The sequence below is a fragment of the Callospermophilus lateralis genome, chromosome 13 (assembly GCF_048772815.1).
Source record: "Callospermophilus lateralis isolate mCalLat2 chromosome 13, mCalLat2.hap1, whole genome shotgun sequence".
Taxonomy (NCBI): domain Eukaryota; kingdom Metazoa; phylum Chordata; class Mammalia; order Rodentia; family Sciuridae; genus Callospermophilus; species Callospermophilus lateralis.
Window position 1 is genome coordinate 59,351,269 of NC_135317.1, and position 26,938 is coordinate 59,378,206.

At 36.3% G+C, this 26,938-nt stretch overlaps 1 protein-coding gene across 1 annotated transcript in view; it reads right to left on the reverse strand.

Annotated features, from left to right (window-relative positions):
• Dnah14 (dynein axonemal heavy chain 14) overlaps nt 1–26,938 on the reverse strand; it is a 343,676-nt gene that overhangs the window by 50,284 nt on the left and 266,454 nt on the right. The window contains exons 66-71 of the mRNA XM_076872908.1: nt 18,447–18,677; nt 18,015–18,136; nt 15,948–16,192; nt 11,216–11,634; nt 10,935–11,133; nt 1,030–1,266 (exon numbers count right to left, since the gene is read on the reverse strand). Of these exons, the coding sequence (XP_076729023.1) occupies nt 1,030–1,266; nt 10,935–11,133; nt 11,216–11,634; nt 15,948–16,192; nt 18,015–18,136; nt 18,447–18,677 (1,453 nt within the window). The remainder of the gene's footprint in view (nt 1–1,029; nt 1,267–10,934; nt 11,134–11,215; nt 11,635–15,947; nt 16,193–18,014; nt 18,137–18,446; nt 18,678–26,938) is intronic.

Consider the following 26,938-nt stretch of genomic DNA (forward strand, 5'->3'; position numbering starts at 1 on the left):
AAGGAACTAAACAGACACTTCTCAAAAGAAGAAATCCAAATCATCAACAAATGTATGAAAAAATGTTCAATATCTCTAGCAATTAAAGAAATGCAAATTAAAGCTACACTGAAATTTCCCCTCACTCCTACCAGAATGTATCGAGAATACAAGTAACAATAAATGTTGGTTAGGATGTGAGGAAAAGTGTACACTCATACATTATTGGTGGGACTGCAAATTAGTGGAGCCACTCTGGAAAGGAGTATGGAGACTCCTCAAAAACTAGGAATGGAACCCACCATTTGACCCAATTATTCCACTCCTCAGTATACATCCAAAGGAGTTAAAATCAGCATACTACAGTGATGGAGCCACATCAATGTTCAGAGCAGCTCAATTCACAAAAGCTAAGCTGTGGAATCAACCTAGGTGCCCTTCAACAGATGAACAGATAAAGAAAATGTGGTATATATACACAATGAAATATTACTCAGCCATAAAAATGATGACTATAACATTTGCTGGTAAATGGATCACGAGACAATAATGCTAAGTGAAATAAGCCAATCTCAAAAAAACCAAAGGTTGAATGTTCTCTTTAAAATATGGATGTTAACCCCAACAAGTGGGGAGAGAGAAAGAATAGAAGTTCATTAGATTAGACAAAAGGGAATGAAGGGAAGGGAGAAGGAGTGGAATGAGTCTGACATAATTTTCTATGTATGTGTACAAATATACCACAGTGAATCTCAACATCATGTACATCCATAAGACTAGGATCCTAATTAAAATAAGATATATTCCATGTTTGCATAATTATACCAAAATGGATTCTACCATCATGTATAACTAAAAAGAACCAATAAAAATGTGAAAAAAGTCACTTCACAGGATTACTAGGAGAGTTACATTAAATGAAACATGTGCCTAGAACAAGTTTACTTTGCCTCACTTTATAATTTTTTTCATAAGATATGGAACTGCATTTATAAGTTGAAAATATACACACATGTGCACACACACTTAAAACACTGAATGCTTTCTTACTTTCTCCTGGTGATTTCCTACTTTCCTTTGATAAATCATTTTCTGGACAGAATGGTGTGCTCATTAGAGAATATACGGCCTTGCTGTTCTTAAAAGCATTCCATTGTGGTATATTTGATACAAGAGATTCGCACAGGAGTAAAAATGGTTCCAGCTGGCTGCTGACATATTGGCATTGCTTCCACCTTGAATCTGGCAGCCACTGAAGATGATGATCTTTACATATTTCAAATATGCCTAATAGAAAAGGAAAAATAATCCCATTAGAAGAAATAAATCCTTCACCTTTCAGTCAATCGTTACAAAAGTGGATGATGAACAAATACTGTTGTTGAAGAAACAAACCTTGGATATCAAAATGAACTATATAAAAGTTAATTATTTTTACTTTGGTAAAAACACAACATAAAATTGGTTATCTTAAGTATTTTAAGTACATAGTTCACTAGTGTTAAATATATTCATAATCTTGTGAAACAGAACTCCAGGACTTTTTCTGTAGTTTGAAACTCTATGTCCATTACACAACAACTCCCCTTCCCCCGCTCCTCCAAGGTCCTGGCAATCGCCATTCTACTTCCTGTTCCTATGAATTTGACTTCCTTGGATATCTCATCTAAGAGGAATCATAGGTGTTTGTCTTTTCATGACTCACTCATTTCAATGGCATAACGTCCTTGGGTTAGTCAGATTTTCATCACTGACCAAAACTGACCAGAAAAGTTTACTTTGCCTAACAGTTTTGGAGATCCAGTCCATGGTGGCCTGACTCCATTATTCTGGTTCTGAGGAGAGGCAGAACATCATGGCAAAAGGTGTGGTGGAGCAGTGCTGCTCTGTTTATTGTGGCCAGAAAGCAGAAAGAATGAGAGGCGAAGGAGCCACAGGGAAGATGCACCTTTCCAAGGCAGATCCCCAGGGATCCACCTCTTCCTTCTAGCCATGCCCCACCTGCCTAATGTTACCATCCAGTTAGTCCCTTCAAACTAAGTGACTGATTAGGTTATAGCTCTCATAATCTAACTATTTCATCTCTGAATATTGCTGCATTAACACAGAAAGTTTGTATGTCTGTATGTGTGTGTGGGTACGCCCTCACATTCATACAGTAATAGTTCTCAAGATTAATTCATGTGACAGAATTTTCTTCCTTTCGAAGACTGAATAGCATTCCATTGTGTATTTATACTACATTTTGCTTATCCATTCATCCATCGGGGGACGTTGGGCTGCTTTCACTTGTTGGCTGTTGTCAATAGTGCTTCTATGAACACAGGTGTGAAAAGAATCCTTTCAAACTCTGCATTCAAGTTTTTGGATATATATATCCAGAGTGCAATTCCTAAATCATTATAGTAGTTCTACTTTTAATAGTGTGATGACATTCCATCCTGTTCTCATTTTTTTTTTTTTTTGGTACCAGGGATTGAACCCAGGGGGGCACTCAACAACTGAGTCATATCCCCAGCCATTTTTATTTTGACACGGGGTCTTGCTAAATTGCTTAGGGCCTTGTTGAGTTGTTAAGGCTGGCTTTGAACTTGTGATCCTCATGCTCAGCCTCCTGAGCTCCTGGGATTAGAGGTGTGTGCCACCATGTCTGGCTCCATACTGTTTTCAATAGTGGTTGCCCATTTTATAATCCCACCAGAGTATACAAGAGTTCCAATTTCTCTACATATTCATTGATAATTGATATTTTCTCTGTGTTTGTATGTGTGTGTTTTGTAGTAGTCATCCTAATGTGTATGAGGTTGTATCCAACTGTGGTTTTGATTTGCTTTTCTCTGATGTTTAGTGATGTTGTATTGTGGGTGGCCAGCACCTCACCAGGGAATTCTTGCCTGCTCAGAGGGATAAACCTCCTGAGAAATTAAAGTCTAGAATAATTAGGGAAGAACAAAAGACAAAGAGTCAGAAAGGATAGTTTGAAAGATGGAGCCCCTGATAGATCCAGCCCACTCAGGAGCTGGAGCTAGACAATTAGAAAATGACTCCTGTGGTTTATTTAAGGGGGTACCTCAAAGACAGGGGTAAGGTTTCAAGGATGGAGTTTTGCTTCCTGATGTCTTGTAGTCAGCATGTTGATTGGCATCTGGGCAGGTTACCCCATCTCAGAGGGGCTGTGTGGGACCTTTGACAGAGAGAGCTTGAATAGGTTCACAATGTCTGTGCAGTCAACCAGAGGAAGTGTCCCCTGGAAATTCCCAGACACCAGATTATTCTATTCACTAGACTGTGATGTGCAACACAGTCCACACACACATATGATATTTTAATTAAAGTTGAGTTAATATAAATGCACAGATTTTAAAAATGTATGATTTATGCTTTAAAAATTAATATTTTCTTGTTAGACAACTACCATTTTGAAACTGATTTCATCATATTAATAAAATGTTTTATAAATATTTTAGAATATACCTAAAAGCTTTGTCCCCACTCAACTGATAACATACTAAACATTAAAATTCTAAGTTGTTGTAAGTGGTACAAATATTTTTTAAAAAATTTTAAAAAATATTAAGGTAAAAAATAATTCCTTTCTTAGAGCCGTAAAGGACATTTGTTATTAATGTCTCACAAAAAGAAAGTTAAATTACTTCATTTAAAAATCATGATAGGGCTGGGGCTGTGGCTCAAAGGTACAGTGCTCACCATAAGGCCCTGGATTCGATCCTCAGCACCATATTAAAAAAATCATTATAACAGTACTGAAAAAAATATAGATGTGCTTGGAAAATATAAGTTTTCTTTCTCCACTTCAGAAAATGTTTTGAAAAGCAATAAACAGATTCATTTTTTTTAAAATGAATACACCCATCACAACTACTCCAGTTCCTATAAAAATGGTTACAAATCAATGTTAATTGAGATAAAAGTAAAATGATTTTAAATTATTAATTCTAGCATAATTAAGAAAAATGGAGTAATTTTCCTCAATGTAAATAAAGCCAATTCAAACTCTAATACTTAAAACTGAACAATTATTTATTGTAAGTATTACTTTCAGTTTACTTTAGAATGATTTTGTTTTTGTAACTAAATAATCAGTTAAGATCACCCAAATGATTAAAAAACAAATATACAGCAAGTCCTAAACTAGAATAGATTACATGTTTAATTGGGTTTCCCACATTCTGAAAATATTTTAAGTGAAATTATCTTTTGGCTTAATTTCATCTAAAATTATCAAGAGCAGTAAGCTACCAGAATTAGTAAACATGCACATTGCAGCTGAGTCCAGAACTTACATTCCACTTATGTAGATAGAAGCTATGTGCAAAGTTTTAAATTAAAAATAGAAGTATTTAAGGTAAAAAATTCAAAGCATTCTTTCCATTGAGGATAGAAAAGACACTTTTCAATATCTTACTTATTTTTCAAATTGAAGTAATTGTTCATTGTGACCATAAATTTTAAGCATTTAAAAACTGGTAACACAATACTATTACAGACACACACATAGACTCAAAGCAATTAGAACGATGCCCTCCCAGCTACAATCCAAGGGCAAGATGAGTTCATCCAGCACTTGGACATTAAATTGCATTGTAGAGTTGAGACCAATTGCATTAATTGTTATTACTAATTCCTGTTTGTTTATTTGTGAGTTCTGCAGTTTGTTTTTTATTTATTCTATGTGAAGCATTTCTTTAAGTATTTTCTGCAGTGCCAGTTTAATAATCATGAATTCTTTTAGTTTCTGCTTATCTTAAAATGTATCATTTGATTTATTAAGGATAACTTTGATGGATATAGCAATCTTAGTTGACTGTTATTTTCTCTCAGGACCTGGAACACATCATTCTAAGCCCTCCTGGCTTTTAGAATTTGTGCTAAGAATTTGGATGTAATTCTGATTGACCTGTCTCTAAATGTGATCTGACATTTTTCTCTTGAAGCTTTTAAAGTCTTATCCTTGTTCTGTATGTTAGGCATTTTAATTATAATGTGTCAAGGAGAGGTACTTTTTTGATATTATCTCCTGAAGTTCTTAATGCCTCCTATAACTGGATGTCCTTCTCACTCTCAAGATTTGGAAAAATTTCTATATTATTTCCCTGAAGAGTTATCCATTCCATTAACCTGCATCTCACAACCTTCCTCGATTCTAATGATTCTTGGTCTCTTAATTTGGTCTCTTAATGTTCTCCCAGAGTTCTTATAACTTCTGATCATGGTTACTTATTTTCTTTTCTTTAGTACAGTCTGAATGTTCAAGGTTGGCCACTTTGTCTTCCAGCTCTGAGCTTCTGTCTGTGGCATTATGTATACTCTTAGATTTTTGAGTGAACATTTTATTTATTGTGCCCTTCATTTCCAAGATTTCTGTTTGGTACTTTTTCAATATCTCTATGTCCTTACTGAGTTCTTCATTCATACCCTGTTTTGACTTCTTTAATTCATTCAGTTGTTTTTCTGCATTCTTTTGGAAATCATTGATCATTTTTATAATCATTCTCTTGAATTCTTTTATCTGATATTTCATTTACTTCAATATTTTTGGAGTCATTGCTGGTGAATTGCAAACCTTAAGAGGTATTATGTTATCTTGTTTTTAAATATTTCTTGTGTTCCTGTATTGGATTTTATGCCTCTGTTGGGAGGGATTACCCTTCTGCTCTTATGTGTGGGCCTTAGGTCACAGCTTTTTTTTTTTTTTTTTTTTTTAAAGAGAGAGGGAGGGAGGGAGGGAGAGAGAGAGAGAGAGAGAGAGAGAGAGAGAGAATTTTAATATTTATTTTTTAGTTATCGGCGGACACAACATCTTTGTTGGTATGTGGTGCTGAGGATTGAACCCGGGCCACACGCATGCTAGGCGAGCACGCTACCGCTTGAGCCACATCCCCAGCCCTAGGTCACAGCTTTCTTTGGCCAAAGTGTCTAGATTGAGATCTCTTATAAGTGTGGTGTTCACTGACTTTGTGTTAATTTTGTTTTTTCTGGATGTTCACGAGTGGGGTCTAATGGCCCTCCTCCTAGCTGTTCTAACTTGGGGCCTGGTTATTAATTTTGGGGTTTTGTCTCTATTTATTCATTGTATTAAAGTATAGTTGAAGTTTGAATGAGGCTAATTTATGTGTGGAGCAAGGTGCACTGTCTTTTGGCTAGGATTAGTTAAGCAGCAGAGTCTCTACCCTGTGAACTTGCAGTGTGCTTGTAGACTCCTAATACCTTACAGAAAAGGGGGAAACAAAGAGTAGAAACAATTGAAATAATATACAGTATTAAAATAAATACCCAGTGCCTTCTATGATATCTATAACACTAATTATTGCAAAAACATGAATGATGGGATTAGCAATCTGAAACGATAACCATGAACTAGATTTGGCATTAACTAGATGTCAACTATGTCATCCACAGTACTAATAATTGCAACAACATGAATGTTGGGGTCAAAAGTAATATATGCCAAATACTTCTAAAATATGGTAAGATATAGTGAATAAAGAGAAAAGAAAATGTGATAGGAAAGTAGAAGAAAGTTTAGAATGTTCAAAATGTGAACAGAGAAATGCAGAAGAGATATCACAGGTGGAAGAAAAAGTAGGAAAAGAAGAAAAAGTAGGAAAAACAAAGTAAAGGGAGAGAGAACGGAACACGAGATTTGGCTGTTAGTGGGAGGGGAGAAATATAAACCACCAAACTAAACCAAACCAGATCAAAATAAACAAACTTAAAACCCTAATCTTCAAAAGACAAGGAAAAAGAACTATTGTAAAAAATGTTAAAAGGGAGAAAAAAGATAAAAACAAGAACCAAAAAGGGGGAAAAGATGAAAGATGCTTAGCAAGGGCAAGCACTGTTTCTGCTCACTGAGCTGCCAGATGGAGTGGCCTATAACTAAAGCTGCTTGAAATAGCTCTCAGCTTCTCTTCTCACCAGGATAGAATGGGAAATGCCATTAATTGAATTTTGTCCTAATGTTAAGTACAAATTCAGGGATGCCAAGGTGGTGGAAGCAGGATGTAAGAAAAATATACCACCAAAGGACAATATAGGGAGACGAATCATCACGTCTCTCTTACGGTGAGTCTCATTACCACAACAACTCCCACCATTGAGAAGTTATCATCATGATGACTCCCACTACAGGTCTGATATTTCAAAATGACCAATGTGGGTAAAGTGGGCAGTATTTTAATTAGATTTTCTAAAGTAACCAATGGGGGAAAATTGGACAATATTCTAATCAGGTATTATAAAGTACCCAATGGAAGCAAATGAGTAAGATCTTCAATACAGCCCATATAGGAAAAAGAATGCCTCAGAGCTTGGCATATAAGACACTAATTTCTAGACATTGGGACCTTGGGCTTCTTTTTCACTTGGCCCACTCCTCTCTACCTTATGGAGTGCTACTCTCACCTATGCCTCCAATAAATCGGTACTTTTCCTATTAATTCTGTATTTCTTGCTCAATTCTTTATTTGGGACAACAAGGACCTGAACCCTAATTAGATACCCTAATGATAACACTGACAGACCAGATTAATGCACTCCCAGAGTGAGGCCGCTGCAGGGTGCTATAAGGGGAGTTCTGGCAGCTACAGCTTAGGTCTAATCAGGCCTAAGAGGCCTTGTGGGTTTATTTGCTCCGAAGGGATTAGATCAACACACCACTAGGGCCAGGCGGATGCCAATCTGTGCTGGCAGTCTGGCTTTCAGGAGCTTCCCAAGAATTCTACTCACAGGGCAGGGGAATCACATGTCCCCACATGTTGCTGCCCAGGAATATGTTCTTCCTGGGCTTAGTCCCTGAGTATATTCACACTCACCTGTTCAGTTTTCCAACACCCTGCAGTTGGTCACATGGCAGAAAGACTCAAAGGGAAAGTGCATTACACTCCCCTCTATTTTTCTGACTTCAATTCCCTGGGTACAGTCTCTGTGCCTGTTTCACTCATGTTCTACTAGGTACACACTAGGCCATGATAGTGCTTGCCAGGACAGTATGGCAATAGTTGCTATGATCTCCTGGGCTCTCTCAGCAGAAAGCTGCAGCATGGCCTCTGCAAGATGGCTCCTGACTCAGGTCTCTACTTGCCAGGTGAGAAACACAGCACTTTCAAACACCAGTTTGCTGTGCAGCCTCTGGATCAGATAAGTTCAGGTTGCTTTTCTGGTTTTCAGGTTTTTCTATGCTGAACTTGTTCATTGTGTTTCTCTGTTTTATACCCTGCCTTTGTGGTTTACCAGCATCACAATTACTGCTGCAACTGGCTTAGCTCCAATGCAGTTTTTCGTTCATGCACCTGACTTTATGAGTGTCTGAGACTCTGTCTGATATTGAATTTCAATGAATTCCCTTTTTCATCCACCTTGCTGAGAGCAGTACTCTTGCTGCTTTAAACCTAAATCATGGAGCAAATGAAAATGCAGCTTTCCTCTCATCTGCCATCTTGAATCTCTCAAAATATTTTTTTGAGTATCTATTCTGGGCCAGATATTAGGGATAAGGAAGGTATCCTGTTTTCATGAAGCTTACAATCACAAAAGAAAAATGTTGTCTTCATCAACTGTGTGTCTAGGATTGACAACACCAAAGAAGTCCACACTGGGAATGTGAGACTCATGTCTGGTTCTAGTTTCTTCTCTGTCAGATGAATCCAACTTCTATTTAGAAATCAAGTTGAATTACAAGAGTCATCAACTGCCTAGCAGCATCTCTCTGAAAGCCTATATAAGTCAACAGCCTCACAATAAGGGCTTCTTCTTTTATTGTCTTTTAATGTTTTGTTGATTTTTTATAGTGATACATTTTGATTCTCCTTTTTTTCCTTTTGTGTATATGATACACACACACACACACACACACACACACACATATATATTTCATTGTGGTTACTGTTAGGTCAGTGGTGGCGACTTGGTGGCGACTTAGTGGCGACTTAGAACAAAGTAGCCCACGTGGGAAAGGAACATCAATCAGGTGCTGGGGGAAATGCCTGTCAATCAGCGAGATCTCCTGACTAACACCTGTCAATCAGCATGACCCCTTGGCCAATCCTGGAGTTCAGCCAACTCCTCTGACCAACTCCACCCTAAAAACACCTTTCCCTGTCCCAAGCCCTTCCCTTCCTGCTGTAAGCCCCATAAAAGTCTAGTCAGGTCGAGCTTCCATGTGGTTTCTCCTCAGACCCTTCTTCTGTTCCCTCTGTGGGTCTGATCGAATTCCGCCTGGGAGTGGTATCTCAATAAAGCCTCGTTCAGCGGCCTTTTTAAATCTGCCTCCTTTGGTTGCTGACCGCCTCGCCTGATCTGACAGTTACCATTGCACAGAACACCTTATTAATATAGCATTCTAATTTAAACTGATAACAACTTTCGTCATATATAGAAACTCTTTTCAAGCTCTACTTACACATCTTACATTATTGATGTCATAAATTACATTGTTTATCCATGAACATAATTATAGAATAGTTAAAAGTGTTTTTGTCATTTAATTTACAAACATTAAAGTAACTATGTTCCTCTATTCTTTTACCTTTATTGGAGAACCTAATATTTTTGTATAATTTCATGTTTATGAGTGTCTGAGACTCTGTCTAATATTGGGATATCAATATCTGCTGACTGCTGTGCTTTTGTTTCAATGGAAAGAGTTCCTTTAGCATTTTTTTTTTTTTTTTTGTAGGGCAAGTGTGAAGGTAAAAAACTAAATTTTTGTTTTTCTGGGAAAGCCTTAATTTCTTCATTTTGAAGGATAGTTTTCAGATACAGCATTTCTAGTTGACACTTTTTTTTTCTTTCAGCACTTGGAATATATCATTTTACTGCCTGTGGCCTACAAAGTTTCTGCTGAGAAATCTGCTGGTAGTCCCCTAGAAGCTACCTTGTATACATGAGTCACTTTTCTCTTGCTACTTTGCCAACTTATTCAAAACTGAGTTATGTTAAAAATGATTACTATTATGTTAACAGTTTTCATATCAATATTTGATGTTTACATTTTTCTTTGGTTGCTTCTAAAATGCCACAGAATCCCTGGAGAACTTTCTATTTTTATTTTTTGTTTAGGCTACTGTTATAGTTTCTTTCTTATGTAAGCAAAAGAATCATAATAAATCATAATAAATAAATAATAAATCCACAAGATCATTCGTTGATTCAATGGCTAAGTATCACGCTTTGATACACACACACACAAACACACACAACAGAGGACTATCCATATTTCTGGTATACTTAAAAGTAGCTCTTTTCATGTTTTTATTCTGATTTTTAGTTTTTGTTAATGACCTCCAAATAGTCAACAAAATTTAATACAAACCACCACTCCATACCCTCTTGTGAATATCAGATTTCCTTTAAATTTCTTATTTTTCTGCACAACAGTGTGAATGCATTTACTGTCATAAAATTTATGCCATTGTAAATATAAAATGTACAACACAGGAGCATTTGGAAAAATTCAATAGTGAAAGAATTTGTCTAAGCTTTTTGGATAGATATGCTGTGGCTCAAATTTTCAAGGCTTTTTCATAAGAAAGTGAGGGCAATTTTTTTCAGGAGGGGTAAAGTTTAACTTCTAATGGTATCTAACTTGTGTGTGTCGTGTGTGTGTGTGTGTGTGTGTGTGTATTCCTATTAACCACAATTAGATATTCTGCTTTGCATATTAGGCCTGCTATAACCATACTACTTGTTATTTATTTATTCATTAATTCAAGAATTAGTGAGCACCAATTGTACTCCCCACCAATGGGATGACTGGGTACAGTGATAAAATAGGCACTGTGCTTGATTTCAATCTACTTTAATTTAATCAATTATAGAAGCAGTGACTTGGAGCACCTTGGAGATATTTTAGTATTTTGCAAAGAAAGACATTTTCAATTTTTTTCCTATATCCAGACAACTTACTTACTATTAAGTAATTTAATTTTACTTACTATTAAGTCTAGGCTTGGGTAGTACACTTTTAATATTTATCAGTAAGCCAGAATATAAAAAGATATTCCATTCTTCTTCTGATAGGAATCCAATGTCATCCTGCATTAGATTTCCATTAACATTATTTTGCATGATTGCAGTGCAAAGCCGAAAGGAGAAGCAGAGTTTGTGTTCATTAAACAGAGCTGAAGAAACCACCTAGAGGAAAAAAAATACAAAGGTTAGACTAACCCAGTTAGATTAAAGAAATATGCAAAATTCACATTAAAGAATATCTCACCTTAAAAATATTTCTTGTCAACACATCTACTGCATTTTTAACATGCTTTTCTAAACAATTTTTTTCTCTCTCCAAGTTAGGTTCTTCTGAGGTATTCATAATCAAATGAGCATTTTTCAGAGATGTTCTCTCTCTTTTCAAGCCACTTTCCTGTTCTTTGTTTTTGGAAACTACTGATAAAACAAAAACCTGATGAAACCAGTCCAGGGAGAACTGGTACATGCAGTTGATTTGTGTAAGATCAGCCACTAGAAAGTAGAGCAGGGCACCTCGAGTAGCAATGGGGAGGTAGTTTTTATATGTTGCTTGCATTTCACTTTTTTCTTTTTCTGTTGCTTCATTGCGTCTTGAAATTTCATTTGAAATTATTTTGGATTTTCTTAAGGTATCTACCATTTCCTCATCATCTAATATGCATCCTAAAGAGAAACAAAAAAGTGAATTTAAATAAAAACTGTAGTAATATTAAGTACCTTTTTCTTCATTTGTACTCTTTTTTTAAATTTGTTATTTTTAGTTATATGTGACAGAGTATATTTTGACATATCATACATACATAGAATATGTATGATACTTCCCATTATTGTGCTTGTGCATGATGTAGAGTTACACTGGTCATGTATTCATATGTGAACATTGGAAAGTTATGTCTGAGTCATTTTACTGTCTTCCCATTCCCATCCTCCCTTTCTTCCCTCATTTTCTCCCTGCCCAATCCAGTGAACCTCCACTTTTCCCTCCATACCGCCTATTGTGAGTCAGCATCATATATCAGAAATATATGATTGTTCTTTTGGATTGGCTTATTTCACTTAGCATGATAGCCTCCAGTTCCATTCATTTATCAGCAAATGCTATACTTCTTCTTTATGGCTGAGTAATATTCTATTGTGTATAATGTACATCATTTTCTTTATCCATTCATCTTTTGAAGGGCACTGGTTGGTCCCACAGCTTAGCTATTGTGAATTGAGCTGCTCTGAACATTGATGTGGCCGTATCACTATATTATGCTGATTTTAAGTCCTTTGGGTATATGCTGAGGAATGGGATGACTGGGTCAAATGGTGGTTCCATTGCAAGTTTTCTTAGGAATCTCCGTACTGCTTTCCATTGTGGTTGCACCAATTTGCAGTCCCACCAGCCATGTATGAGTGCGCCTTTTCCCTCATATCCTCACCAACATTTATTGTTACTTATATTCTTGATTTCACTATTCTAACTGGAGTGAGATGAAGTCTCAGTGTAGTTTTAATTTGCATTTCACTAATTACTAGAGATGTTGAACATTTTTTTCATATATTTGTTGACCATTCATATTTATTTTTCTGTGAAGTCTGTTCAGTTCTCTTGCCCATTTATTGACTTGGTTATTTGTGTTTTTGGTGTTAAATTTTTTGAGTTGTTTATATATCCTGGAGATTAATACTCTGAGGTGTGAGTGGCAAAAATTTTCTCCCATTCTATAGGCTCTCTCTCTGTGTTCTTGATTGTTTCCTTTGCTGTTAAGAAGCTTTTTAGTTTGATACCCTCCCATTTATTGATTCTTGATTTTACTTTTTGTGCTTTAGGAGTCTTGTTGAGGAATTCAGTCCCTAAGCCAACATGATGGAGTTGTGCCTACTTTTTCTTCTATTAGGTGCAGGGTGAGAGATAAGTGTCTAATTTTATCATATTACATATGGATTTCCAGTTTCCCCAGCACCATTTGTTGAAGAAGCTATCTTTTCTCCAATGTATATTTATGGCACCTTTGTCTAGTATGACATAACTGTATTTATGTGGGTTTGGCTCTGTGTCTTCTTATTCTCTACCATTGGTCTACATATCTGTTTTTGTTACTATAGGTCTGTAGGACAATTTAAGGTCTAGTATTGTGATACCTCTTGCTTCACTTTTCTTGCTGAGGATTGCTTTGGCTATTTTGAGCCTCTTACTTTTCCAAATGTCATTCTGTACTCTTTATATAAGAATTTCTACTGTGGGCTTTTTGTTGGTTTTATGCTGAAGATGGGCTTTTATGTTATGCCTCACTTTCTACTCCCTCATCTCTTCTTGATATTATTTTAGTATTTATGGGTTCTATTTTTTATTACAGGCATACAATAAGAAACCATCTATCATGTGGAATAAATTTACACAGTGAACCACTATACATAAGAGAATTAAAATTAAATTTCCAGAAAATAACAGGCATATTATTATTTCATGTGATGTCTTGTGATATTTTGTATTCTAGTCTATCTTATTAAGCAAATAGAATTGAAATTGATTCCTTGACTATTAATTGGTTGGAACTCATCTTTTGAAAAAACATTACTTCTAGTGCTTTGATGTGTTATCTTAAATTTAACAACTTAAATATCCATTTGTTTTATTAAACCTATCTTTTCTCCAACTTATGCAAAGGTTTTACCAAAATATGACATTTGTTACATGAGTGGTCCATGAAATGGGAGAGGCTGTGGTTCTGAATCTTGTTAGATCCATGATGTTACCTTTTACATATATTACATAGTACCTAGCTGTTTTGTTCCCTAGGGGTTACCAACTGATGGTAATAGTCTTATATGGAAACCTTGTCCTTGTAGCTACCTAGTTTTATCATTTTATCATAGTTTATTCAGATGTTATAAAGAAAGAGCATGTTAAGTGTAATTAACATAGGAAAGGAATAAAGTCAGATCCTTCCAGGCATAGATGTGTATTTAAAATTTCATAGTAAACACACTTCTAAGTGAGGATTTGCCTGTTGCTAACATAAGATATAATGAACTTTGAGCTTATTTTTTAAATAAATGTGGTTGCAAAATATGAGTTTCCAGATCCTGGGTTGGGGGACTTGGTCCCTAATGTGATGGTGCTGAAAAACAGAGCCACCTTTAAGAGGTGGGGCCTTGTGAGAAGTCTGCTGGGGGAGATATTCTCAGAAGCATAGCTCTCATGGGATCCCTGAATGAAGTGTTATATAAGAGCAAGCCTGATCCCCAACTTCCTTCTTGGCAATGTGATCAGATCCTTTCACATACACTCCTGCCTGTGATATAAATAAACCTCTTTTCTATATAAAGTTAGCCTGTCTCAAGACTTTCATTATAGTAACCAAAAAGGGACTAATATATCCTCCTCACTACCTTCTCCACTTTATTTATTTTTTTGGTAGTTTGGGATTTTTATGACAAAATGTGAAGTCCCATAAGGCACAAAAATAAGCATTTCTAAAATCTTAGGTATTTTATGCTGAAACAATATTAGTTTGTTTGTTTCTTTCTTTCTTTTTGTTTTTTAGATAGTTTCTGAACATGCTGAACTAATCAGTGTTTTCTCCATATCCCAGTAATCTTACTGAGGCAAGACTAGAACTCCATATGATAGACATTCCTCTTTTGGTCATAGATCTCAGTAAAGTGCTGGTGTTGCAGTACTTTGTTGAGGAAGGCAATCCTATATTAAGGTGAATACATAAGTGGAGGGATACATACTTTTTGTGTGTGTGTTGTGGGTTCTGTAAGCATAATATGGGAAGGAAAGGCTTAAATTCATCACTGCACCAAAACTGGTAGACCTGTCCTCGTTCTCAAGAAGTTCATGGTTCTAGTTCTAGATAGTCTTAGGGAATGCCCTCCACTAGTGGTTTGGCTCCCTTGTGGCATTGGTGAATGGTGGTCAGGATGAGGAGTAAGAGACTGAGTATGGGCCAAGGCTGTGGAAATGGGGACTCACACAATATTGCTCCTGGGTATGGCAACTTTATGCCCTATCAAACTTTTATCAACTTTATGCCCTATCAAAAAAAATTATATCAGTATTACTGTTTTATTATTTATATATTATATATTTATCTTTTAAAAAACTAGTTTTCAGCTTATTTTACTAAAGTGTCTGGTAATATTGGGTTTGCATCCTAGATAATGAACCTTTTAGATTAGAAAAACAATATTTAATTAGTAATGAAAATTAGAATTGTGTAGAGAACTTTAAAAGTAAATACAAATCAGGGCTCCACCTGTAAATGTTCAGTTACTAAGTTTGTGGTGTACTCACAGGGCATTTGCAATAAAAATAGAAAGAAAAAAGAGCAATAAAATATACAGATTACTCCTTATCCATAAACTTAATTGAGAACTAAAATATATGAGAAACTTTGAAGTCCTAAGGAGTCACAAGTTAAAACAGAAAAATTCCATTATTAGATATTGTTATATTTTATTACAGTTGAATTAGGAGCAGATATGTCAGTGTGACCCAGGAATGTAACTTAAATTTAAGTTTAGATGCTGTGTGATTATGAATTTTTAGATATTTCTTACAGGGAAGAGGAAAAAAATTTCTACTACTATTTTAATAAGCAGAGTATTTTAATGGCATAAATTAAAAATCAGTGAATTGTTTCCTTTTAAAAGATCCTTTGGTATTAAAACTTGGGGAAAACCCAATCTTTTGTCTCTGTAATCTAAAGTTTAGACATTTTATAGGTATCAGGTACTTGAAATACGGGCAAGGAGCCTAGGTGGGAACTAACCAGCATCTCTAAGATTTCTCCTAATCTTAGATTAAGATGGCCAACGTCCTATGATATTCACAATGCTTAAGCTTAGAAATGGGATGGTTTGCCTGCATTAATCAGTTATCTTGTGAAAATTTTTGGTGCCAATTCAAAATTTGGTCCTTGTAACTTTTTATTCTGATCTTCATTCAAGGTATCTTAATCTCACTAAACAGCTGCACTTACCTTGTGATTTCTGTAGTAAATTCAATGTTTCTTCTTCCAGTTCTTCAATAGTTATAGCACCAAGAGAAATACTGTCTAAAATCTGGAAGCGTTGATATTCTAAATGAGGAACTTCATGACTTAATATAGTAGATAAGAGTTGATCTTGCAAACCTTGGAATGTTACTATGACATTGATCATAGTAACAAAATTATAAACTGATGGAAGAAAATGGGGATTGTCTATTTCTGTAGATAAGTATAACCTAAACACAACAAAGATACCAGTTATTCAAAGAATATACAGAAGGAGAAAAATAAAACAAGATTACTTAATAATGCAAAAAATTTTTTTCCTGGAAGTAGACAAGGTTAATTTTTAGTATTATTCAGCCTTGTAAACAAAGTAGTCTCTCAACTTACATTGTGTGAATAAGTTTCTATTTAAGACTTTAAAAAATACAATCATAAATTAGGTTCAGACCATATTTAAACATGAGGACAGAGTAAAGAAAAATGCTAAAGAGTAGGAGTTATGACCTGGAACTAGGCCATTTTTAAAGACTGGTTTTTACCCTGAACAAGAGAAGTCAAATAGGGGATTTGAGCAGAGAAGTGATATGATCTTTTTAAGTGACCTCTCTAGCTGCTGTCTTGAGAACAACCTGGGCAGAGGTGGGAGGTAGCAAAATGGGAAGTTAGTTAGGTAGTGAGAGATGAAGGTGGCTTAGAACAGGGTGGTAGCTCTGAGAGTAGCAATCAAATAAAGTGAGGACAATTCTTCAATCTATTTTATAAAGGATGAAATTGAAACTCAGAGAGGTTAAATAAGTTGCCTGTATCAATGGCCAGAAAGTGAAGAGGGCACCTGTTCTCGAAGTCTGTCTTCTAAACAGTGTCCGCTATCCCTTCCTCAAGGAAGGACAACCTGTCCACACATTTCGAACATGAGGACAGGTTGTCAATTCAGGAAAAGGTAGCTTTATGTACATTTCTAGAGCTGTAACTTAATCACAGTGTATCCACTGAGAAAAAAGCATGGTTTAACATGGTGTTTTCCAAAGGGTTATTCCATGCAACACTATTTTCAGGAAAGGGTTCAATGAATAGGGAGGTTTTTAAATTCCTAACAGAAAGTCCCTGTTTAACTTTAACCCACTGCTTTAAAAAAAGCCTTGGATACCTTTTATTTGGGTGATACCTGTTAAATCCCTGAAAATGCTGTTTTGAGGAACATAACTTGGGAAAATGTTTTATTAACAGAACAAAGGACACTAGGAGAGAGAATTCTAAGAATGAGGCAAGCCTGCAGCCCTGCCCTGGGGAAAGTGTACACAGCCAAACAGACCCTTTGGGGAGGAGCTACACAGTAACTGGGAAGGAGTGCAGAACAACTGGCTAGGGACCCTTCAAATCTTCTGGTTCCCTTGCCGATAACTTGCTTACCCAGCACTCCTCTGATGAGAAACTGATTTTCCAGTATCTTTGTTTATAAGAAGAGAATGAAACATGAACAACTCAAATATCTTATTTTCTTGGGAATCATATTTTTGTGGTGATCAAATTCGACTTCATAATAAGTTCTTTGTGAAGTTAGCTAGTGGAAGTGGGTTTCCAAGAGGCCAGTTCCATCTGGGAACATGGGTACAGTATTTTTATCTCTAGGCAAATATCTGTTTTTGCATGGCTATTAAATATGGGTTTGTTTTCTAAAGCACCAAAAGCTTGTTCCACCCAAGTATATGTTAGGCAAGTGGAACAATCCGAGCTCTGGATCAAGCATGGGCAGTGTTTGTTACCCTCTCTGCTCAGCTTCTGAAATTCTTCAAGAAACCCACAGATTTCATTGGGCACAGTTTGAAAAATACTGGTTTGGGCTGACTCAATAAATAAAAATCTGTTCTTTATTCTGCACACTGATGAGTGCTACTTGCCAGCAACACACGAACAAAAAGCATATTCAAAATGCAACTTTACTTTTGTCATCAGGCAGGTGGGAGCTTATCAAGACGAAAATACAAGGCCTTGAACATTATCTGTCTTAAAAAAAATAGACATTTGATACAATTTAACTGTGAAAGACATTACCTAAATTTGGAATTGTATTCAATCTCACAGTCATCAATTCTTATGAAATATTGCCCTCTTTTCTGATAGATATCCTTCTTTAGAATTGCCATCAAGCCTGGAGAAAATGTTTCAGGGAGATTCTGAAAAAATAAAACCAAAAACAAAGAACAAAACAGATATAATTAAGAAAATGATCTTAGATAAATCAGTTGAAAGCACTACTATTTTAAACATTTAAATCTTATTAAATACCTGGAATGAAAGACAGCTCTAAGAGAACTGAACATTCAAAACTCACTGTAGATATTAAATGTGTACATATGTTATATATATATGAATTTTTTTTTTCTCTGACAGAGTTACCTATCACTTAAAATTTTTAGTCTTTATGCTCATTGTATATAGCATGTGTTGCTGGAAATAGGGAATTAGGTCATATTGTCCAAACACCTTCAAGAAGACACTCTCTCCTGTTTTCATAGCATTTTCAATCTTTTTGGAGTAATTGTTATCCTCAGCAGAGAGCTCTTGCAGCCCAGTTCCTTCCATCTGTTGGATCCAGCTGTGTGCTTGCTTGTGTGGGTCAATCATCAGGGGCCACTGCTGGCAATTCTTGATCAAGATGGCATTCTCTATTGAGTTCTGACCAAGAGGTAACCCCTGATTATGCCATTGGCGTATCTGGAATGAAACCATTAGTACTTTGAGATTTCATAAAATTCTTCACATCTTTAGTATACTCTGGGATACTTAAGGATTGTATAGAATCATTGTCTTTAGAATATAAAATAATCTTTCAAAAGACTAAAGAAATGAACAATTTAAAGAAACTTGGATGTGAAATTTTTAAAATGGTAATTATTCACTAACTTACACCTTTTTGTTCACCAGTAAAGACATTTACAGGGCCCAATCACAAAAAGATACTGTGGGAGATATAAAAATATGAGAGTGCAGCTGTTTCCAAGGCTCTTAGATGTTAATGCACATACAAAACATGCAATAATATAAAGTTATTCAAATATGATAACAGCTACTCTATTTCAAACCTACCACCTGACAAGCACATATGTGTGTGATTTAGTTAAATTACTACGAATGCCCTCATTTCTCAGGTGGAGGAACTAAGGCTAAAAGGTTAGGTCTCTGACCATGATCATAGTGACAGCATAGAGGCAGAGCTAGGATTTGACTCAGAAGCTGACTTCATGCCTATTCATGACAGAAAACAGTATGTTGGGAGAAAAAGGCCAAGAAAGCTCAAGGATGTAGGAGAAGGAACCAGACATCGGGAACCTTCTGGCAAAAGGTAGCAAGGACTTCTCTGGAGAAATCAGGGATGCTTTACTATGATGAATTGCATTCTCTTGAAGTCTGCATAAAAGGAAATATAAAAGATAATAAAAAATTCTGAAAAGTGCAAGTGTTCCTGTCACTGGAATGTAGACCATGTTTGAATACAGGCAAAGAAGACAGAAGTGAAGGTTGGTATGGTGCGAGGAACAGGCACCCTGAACTCAATAGCAAAGCAGAGATTCTATTTTCAAAAAGTAACCATTCTTTTGACTCCACTCCTTTCTTTTTCATTTTACTTATTTATATATTCCTGAACAATACAGTGTTGCTTAATTTTTGAACTTCAGATAAATGAAATCTTAAACTCTTTGTTGGATGTCTGCCTCCATCCATGTTGTCTAGCTGTATTTTTTCATTCTCATTGCTGTCAAGAACTCCACTTTATCAACATACCAAGATTTACTTATCTATTCTGCTGGGGAGGGCACTTGGATGGTTTCAAGTCATTCACTATTAAGAATAATAAATAAGTTTATTATTTTATAATAAACCTTTAAATGTCTATTGATAGAGTTATGTATGCATTTCTTGTAGGTAAAAAAACTAGGACGTGAAGTTGGGTTATAGGGTGGTGTATTTTTTTTTTTTTTAAAGAGAGAGTGAGAGAGGGAGAGAGAGAGAGAGAGAATTTTAATATTTATTTATTTTTTTTTAGTTATCGGCGGACACAACATCTTTGTTTGTATGTGGTGCTGAGGATCGAACCCGGGCCGCTCGCATGCCAGGCGAGCGCGCTACCGCTTGAGCCACATCCCCAGCCCCAGGGGGTGGTGTATTTTAAATATTAGTGATGAAAAGCAGTTTTCTAAAATAATTATAGCATTTTACATTCTCATCATCAGTTTTGAGAATTTCTGTTATTCCATATCCTTGTTAACTCTTGATATTTTCAGTCTTATACATTTCTTTTCAATCTGGTAGTCTGCAATGTGGTATCTGTATCATTTTGGATTTAATTTGCATACTCCTAATGAGCCCCTAATGAAGGTTAAGCATCTACATATGTTAGCTGGCTATTTGGACATATTCCTTTTTGTAAGCTGCCTGTTCAAGGCTTTTGCTCACTTATCTACTAGATTGTATATGTCTTTATTTCTTACTGACTTCTAGTAGTTCTTTTTATATTCCAGAGAGAGCCCTTAGACCTGAATAGCAGGTTTAAACTTTAATGTATATCTGCAAAAATTTGTATTTTTTTTATGTCTTCTTTTTTCAATTCTATCTTTTCCCCCTTGCCTTACTATACTCCTAGTACAATGTTAAATACAAGTGTTGATAATGGACATCTCTTTGTTACATACATGATCTAGAAGGAAACATTTCACCAATGCCTCATTTTTTCAATTCTGATTTCTTCTTTGGCTTACGGCTAGTTCACATCATTTCTCAAAATATGAGGATTTTCAAGGTATCTTAATACTGGTTTCTAGCTTACTTGCATTTTCGTTAGACAACATACTTTGTGTGATTTCAGTTCATTAGCATTTGCTAAAACTTGTTTTATGGTCCATCATATGGTTAACTTTGGCAGTGTTTTACCTGTGTTTACATGGAATGTGCAAACTGTAGGCACTGGCTACAGTGTTCTGTATATTTCCATTAAGTCTATTTCTTTTTTTTAATATTTATTTTTTAGTTGTAGTTGGACATAATACCTTTATTTTATTTATTTATTTATATGTGGTGCTGAGGATCGAACCCAGGGCCCTTTATATGGTAGGTGAACACTATACAACTGAGCCACAACCCCAGCCCTCCATTAAGTCCATTTCTTGAGGAAGGACTCAACAGGGCGGCGGGTGGGGAGGCAGCACTTTCAGTACCTCCTCAGCCACATGGGCAGAGAGACACATCAGAACATTCGGATTCTGCCTGCTGAGAAACTCCCAGCAAAATTCCGCTGAAGTGAGACCTAGGCGGGGAGTTTGGGATTATTGGAGGTGACAGCTTGCCCCAGACTGGTGAATCTTGGCCACTCTGTGCGCGAGGTGTGGGCCACGGCTGTCTGGCGATCAGCGCAGAAGGAGGCGTTTCAGCACTGCCGGAGACTGTGTGCTGCGTAGAGACTCTTTGAAGAGGTTGCTAACAAAGCCTTCATGAAACAGTGGACCGAGAACTGAAACCCAGACTGGGACAGACCAGAGACAGGCCAGACCTACCCCTCCTATCCGACACTCCTGCAAGGAGTCTGGGGCTGACGTCACCAGAGTGTGGCGGTCGGGATCCCTTCCCAGTGGAATCGGCTTCAACAGGTGTGTGACTCCCATCCCCACCAGATACATACAGCTGGGAAACCTCAAAAATCTCGCCCCAGAGTTCCGTGGGCGTGACTGTAGGGGCTGAGGGAAGCAAAGGGGACTCCCGACCCCCAACTCCCCCTACTACCAACGGCGACACCCAAGGCCTTAGCCGCCAGCTCCCAGGGGCGTGGCCACTGAAGGAGTCCAGGCAAATTAAGCTGACGGTTCCCAGATCACTCACTCCACAACCTTGGGGTCTGGGTGAATGGCAGAGAGAGTGCTCAGTCGTTCAGGAAATAGGGCACTCAGGGGGGCAGCAAGTGTAACTAGATCTGTGGAGATTGCCTCCAGTGAGCAGGGACCAGCTGGCTGGCAGGAGGAAGGGGGTGAGGGGCCAGAGAAGAGACTAACAGAATTGGAGAGATGCCCAGTAGGGGAAGAGGAGCCGCCTTACAGGGATTGCTGCCAGCACATAGACGGCAGAAACTCAGCTCGGAGGGCACAGCTCCACCTACTGAATGAGAAGAAAATAGAACTCCAAGACTTTATTTATCATTTTTTTTCTTTTCCCTTTTCAATTTTTATTGTTCTTTCCATTCTCCTTTATTCTACCTATTTTAATCTCCCTCTTTCTCTTTAAGGACTTCTTCCTTCCCTTCCCCCTAACTTTCATCCCAAGCATTACGACTTTCATTATGTGTAATTTTCTAAATGCAAATAGGTGAATGTTCCGAGGCTGTCTATAAGGCTCCTAAGTACCTAGCTATTTCCAAATACCCTGATCCATTTGCCTGTTAATATCCCCCTTCAGTAGAGCAATCTTCCAAAGTAGCCAAGACATACTAACCTTCATACCATCATAGCACCCAACCTAAACATAAAGTCCTAAGACCCAACAACAGATCACTATATGCCTACAGAATCTGTAAGCCTTTTATGAAACAAATGAATCCACTTTATATTACAAGAAAGCCCAACATCTCTAGACATAGTCTCCCACCACAAAGGAGAGACCACAGAGATATACAAAACCAAAACAGATTTATAGGAGAAAACAGAAACACAGCAGTTAAACAGAGTTGGAAAGTAATGTGAACACCATGAAAAAACAAGGGAAAAAAGGAATACAAACAATGCAGGACAACTTAAATTTACAGGAGAACCTACAGGCATCAGAAAAATGGACAGAGAAAGAACTGAAGGCATACCTGACTCCGATGGAGTGGAATCTTAAAGAAGTCATTAGACAGCAAGTCCAAACAATGAAAAATACTTTGAAAATGAATTACACAAGCAGATTCAAGAAGCAAAAGATGAACTCTACCAGGAGATAGAGATTTAAAAAAAAAATCAAACAGTAATCCTAGAAATGCAGGAAACCATAAACCAAATCAAAAACTCAAATGAGAATATTACAAGTAGATTAGATCAAATAGAAGTCAGAACATCAGATAATGAAGACAAAGTTTATCAACTCGAAAAGAGTATAGTCAACACAGAGAGGCTGGTAAGAAACCACGAGCAAAACATCCAAGAGATATGGGATGTCATAAAAAAACCAAACTTAAGAGTCATTGGGATAGAGGAAGGTATAGAGTTCCAAACCAAAGGAATGAGCAATCTTTTGAATGAAATAATTTTAGAAAACTTTCAAGACATGAAAGATGGAATGGATTGTCAAATCCTGGAAGCCTACAGGACCTCAAACATACAAACCAAAATAGACCAACTCCAAGACACATTATTATGAAGATATCCAACATACAGAACAAAGAGAGAATATTAAAAGCTACAAGAGAAAGGAGGCAGATTACATTTAGAGGTAAACCAATTAGGTTAACGGCTGATTTTTCATCACAGACGTTGAAAGCGAGAAGATCCTGGAACAGTGTATTTCAAACGATGAAAAATAATGGATTCCAACCAAGAATATTGTATCCAGCAAAATTAAGCTTCAGGTTTGACAATGAAATTAAAATATTTCACAATACCAGCACTGCAAAGCATTTTGAGCAAAACACTACAAGAAGAGGAAATGAAAAACAGCACCCAAAACCAACAGTGGGAGGTAACTCAGTAAAGGGGGGGAAAATAATCAAAGAGGAAAAACAAGCCAAATTAAAATAAATAAATAAATAAATAAATAAATAAATAAATAAACAAACATGACTGGAAGTACAAACCATATATCAATAGTAACCCTAAACGTTAATGGCTTAAACTCACCAATCAAGCGACATAGGCTAGTAACTTGGATTAAAAAAAAACAGATCCAACAATATGCTGCCTTCAGGAGACTCATATGATAGGAAAAGACATACACAGGCTGAAGGTGAAAGGTTGGGAAAAATCATACCACTCACATGGTCCTCGGAAGCAAGCAGGAGTGGCCATACTCATATCGAATAAAATCAACTTCAAACCTAAGTTAATCAAAAGGGATAAAGAAGGACACTATATACTGTTAAAAGGAACCATTCACCAACAAGACATAACAATTATAAATATGTATGCACCAAATAATGGTGCTGCAAGGTTCATAAAACAAATTCTCCTCAAGTTCAAGAATCAAATAGACCACAACACAATAATTATGGGTGACTTCAACACACCTCTCTCACCATTGGACAGATCCTCCAAACAAAAGTTGAATAAAGAAACTATAGAACTCAATAACACAATCAATAACCTAGACTTAACCAACATATATAGAATATATCAACCATCATCAAGTGTATATACGTTTTTCTCAGCAGCACATGGATCCTTCTCAAAGATAGACCATATATTATGCCATAGGGCAACCCTTAGTAAATATAAAGGTGTGGAGATAATACCATGCATCTTATCTGATCATAGTGGAATGAAACTGGAAATCAATGATAAAAGAAGGAAGGAAAAATCCTGCATCACTGGAAAATGAACAATATGTTACTGAATGATCAATGGGTTACAGAAGACATAAAGGAGGAAATCAAAAAATTCTTAGAGATAAATGAAAAAACAGACACAACATATTGGAATCTATGGGACACAATGAAAGCAGTTTTAAGAGGGAAATTCATTGCCTGGAGTTCATTCCTCAAAAAAAGAAAAAAACAACAAATAAATGAGTTCACACTTCATCTCAAAACCCTAGAAAAGGAAGAGCAAAACAACAGCAAATGAAGCAGAAGGCAAAAAATAATTAAAATCAGAGTGGAAATCAACAAAATTGAAACAAAAGAAACCATTGAAAAAATTGACAAAACTAAAAATTGGTTTTTTGAAAAAATAAATAAGATCGACAGACCCTTAGCCATGCTAATGAAGAGAAGGAGAGAGAGAACTCAAATTACTAACATACGGGATGAAAAAGGCAATACCACCACAGACACTACAGAAATACAGAAGATAATTAGAAATGATTTTGAAACCCTATATTCCAATAAAATAGAAGATAGTGAAGATATCGATAAATTTCTTGTCATATGATTTGCCCAGATTGAGTCAGGAAGATACACACAATTTAAACAGACCAATAACAAAGGAGGAAATAGAAGAAGCCATCAAAAGGCTACCAACCAAGAAAAGCCCTGGACTGAATGGGTATACAGCAGAGTTTTACAAAACCTTTAAAGAAGAATTAATACCAATACTTTTCAAGTTATTTCAGGAAATAGAAAAAGAAGGAGCTCTTCCAAATTTATTCTATGAGGCCAACATCACCCTGATCCCGAAACCAGACAAAGACACTTCAAAGAAAGAAAACTACAGACCAATATCTCTAATGAACCTAGATGCAAAAACCCTCAATAAAATTCTGGCGAATCAGATACGAAAACATATAAAAAAAATTGTGTACCATGATCAAGTAGGATTCATCCCTGGGATGCAATGCTGGTTCAATATACGGAAATCAATAAACGTTATTCACCATTATTCACCACGTCAATAGACTTAAAGATAAGAACTATATGATCATCTCAATAGACACAGAAAAAGCATTCGACAAAGTACAGCATCCCTTTATGTTCAAAACACTAGAAAAACTAGGGATAACAGGAACTTACCTCAACATTGTAAAAGCTATCTATGCTAAACCTCAGACTAGCATCATTCTAAATGGAGAAAAACTGAAGGCATTCCCTCTAAAATCTGGAACAAGACAGGGATGCCCTCTCTCACCACTTCTATTCAATATAGTTCTCGAAATACTGGCCAGAGCAATTAGACAGATGAAAGAAATTAAAGGCATAAAAATAGGAAAAGAAGAACTTAAATTATCACTATTTGTGGATGATATGATCCTATACCTAGAAGACCCAAAAGGGTCTACAAAGAAACTACTAGAGCTAATAAATGAATTCAGCAAAGTGGCAGGATATAAAATCAACATGCATAAATCAAAGGCATTTCTGTATATCAGCGACAAATCTTCTGAAATGGAAATGAGGACAACCACCCCATTCACAATATGCTCAAAAAAAAAAAAAAAACTTGGGAATAAACCTAACAAAAGAGGTGAAAGATTTATACAATGAAAACTACAGAACCCTAAAGAGAGAAATAGAAGAAGTTCTTAGAAGATGGAAAAATATACCCTGTTCATGGATAGGCAGAACTAACATCATCAAAATGGAGATTTTACCAAAAGTTCTCTACAGGTTTAATGCAATGCCAATCAAAATCCCAATGGCATTTCTTGTAGAAATAGATAAAGCAAGCATGAAATTCATATGGAAAAATAAAAGACCCAGAATAGCAAAAGCAGGAAGTGTGAATCAGGCGGTATAGCCATACCAGACTTCAAAATATACTACAGAGCAATAGTAACAAAAACAGCATGGTACTGGTACCAAAACAGGCGGGTGGACCAATGGTACAGAATAGAGGACACAGAGACCAATCCACAAAATTACAACTATCTTATTTTTGACAAAGGGGCTAAAAGCATGCAATGGAGGAAGAATTGCACCTTCAACAAATGGTGTTGGGAAAACTGGAAATCTATATGCAACAAAAGGAATCTGAATTCCTTTCTCTCACCATGCACAAAAGTTAACTCAAAATGGATCAAGGACCTTGATATCAAAACAGAGACTCTGCGTCTGATAGAAGAAAAAGTTGGCTCCAATCTACATACTGTGGGGTCGGGCTCCAAATTCCTTAATAGGACACCCATAGCACAAGAGTTAATAACAAGAATCAACAAATGGGACTTACTCAAACTGAAAAGTTTTTTCTCAGCAAGAGAAACAATAAGAGAGGTAAATAGGGAGCCTACATCTTGGGAACAAATATTTACTCCTCACACTTCAGATAGAGCCCTAATATCCAGAGTATACAAAGAACTCAAAAAATTAA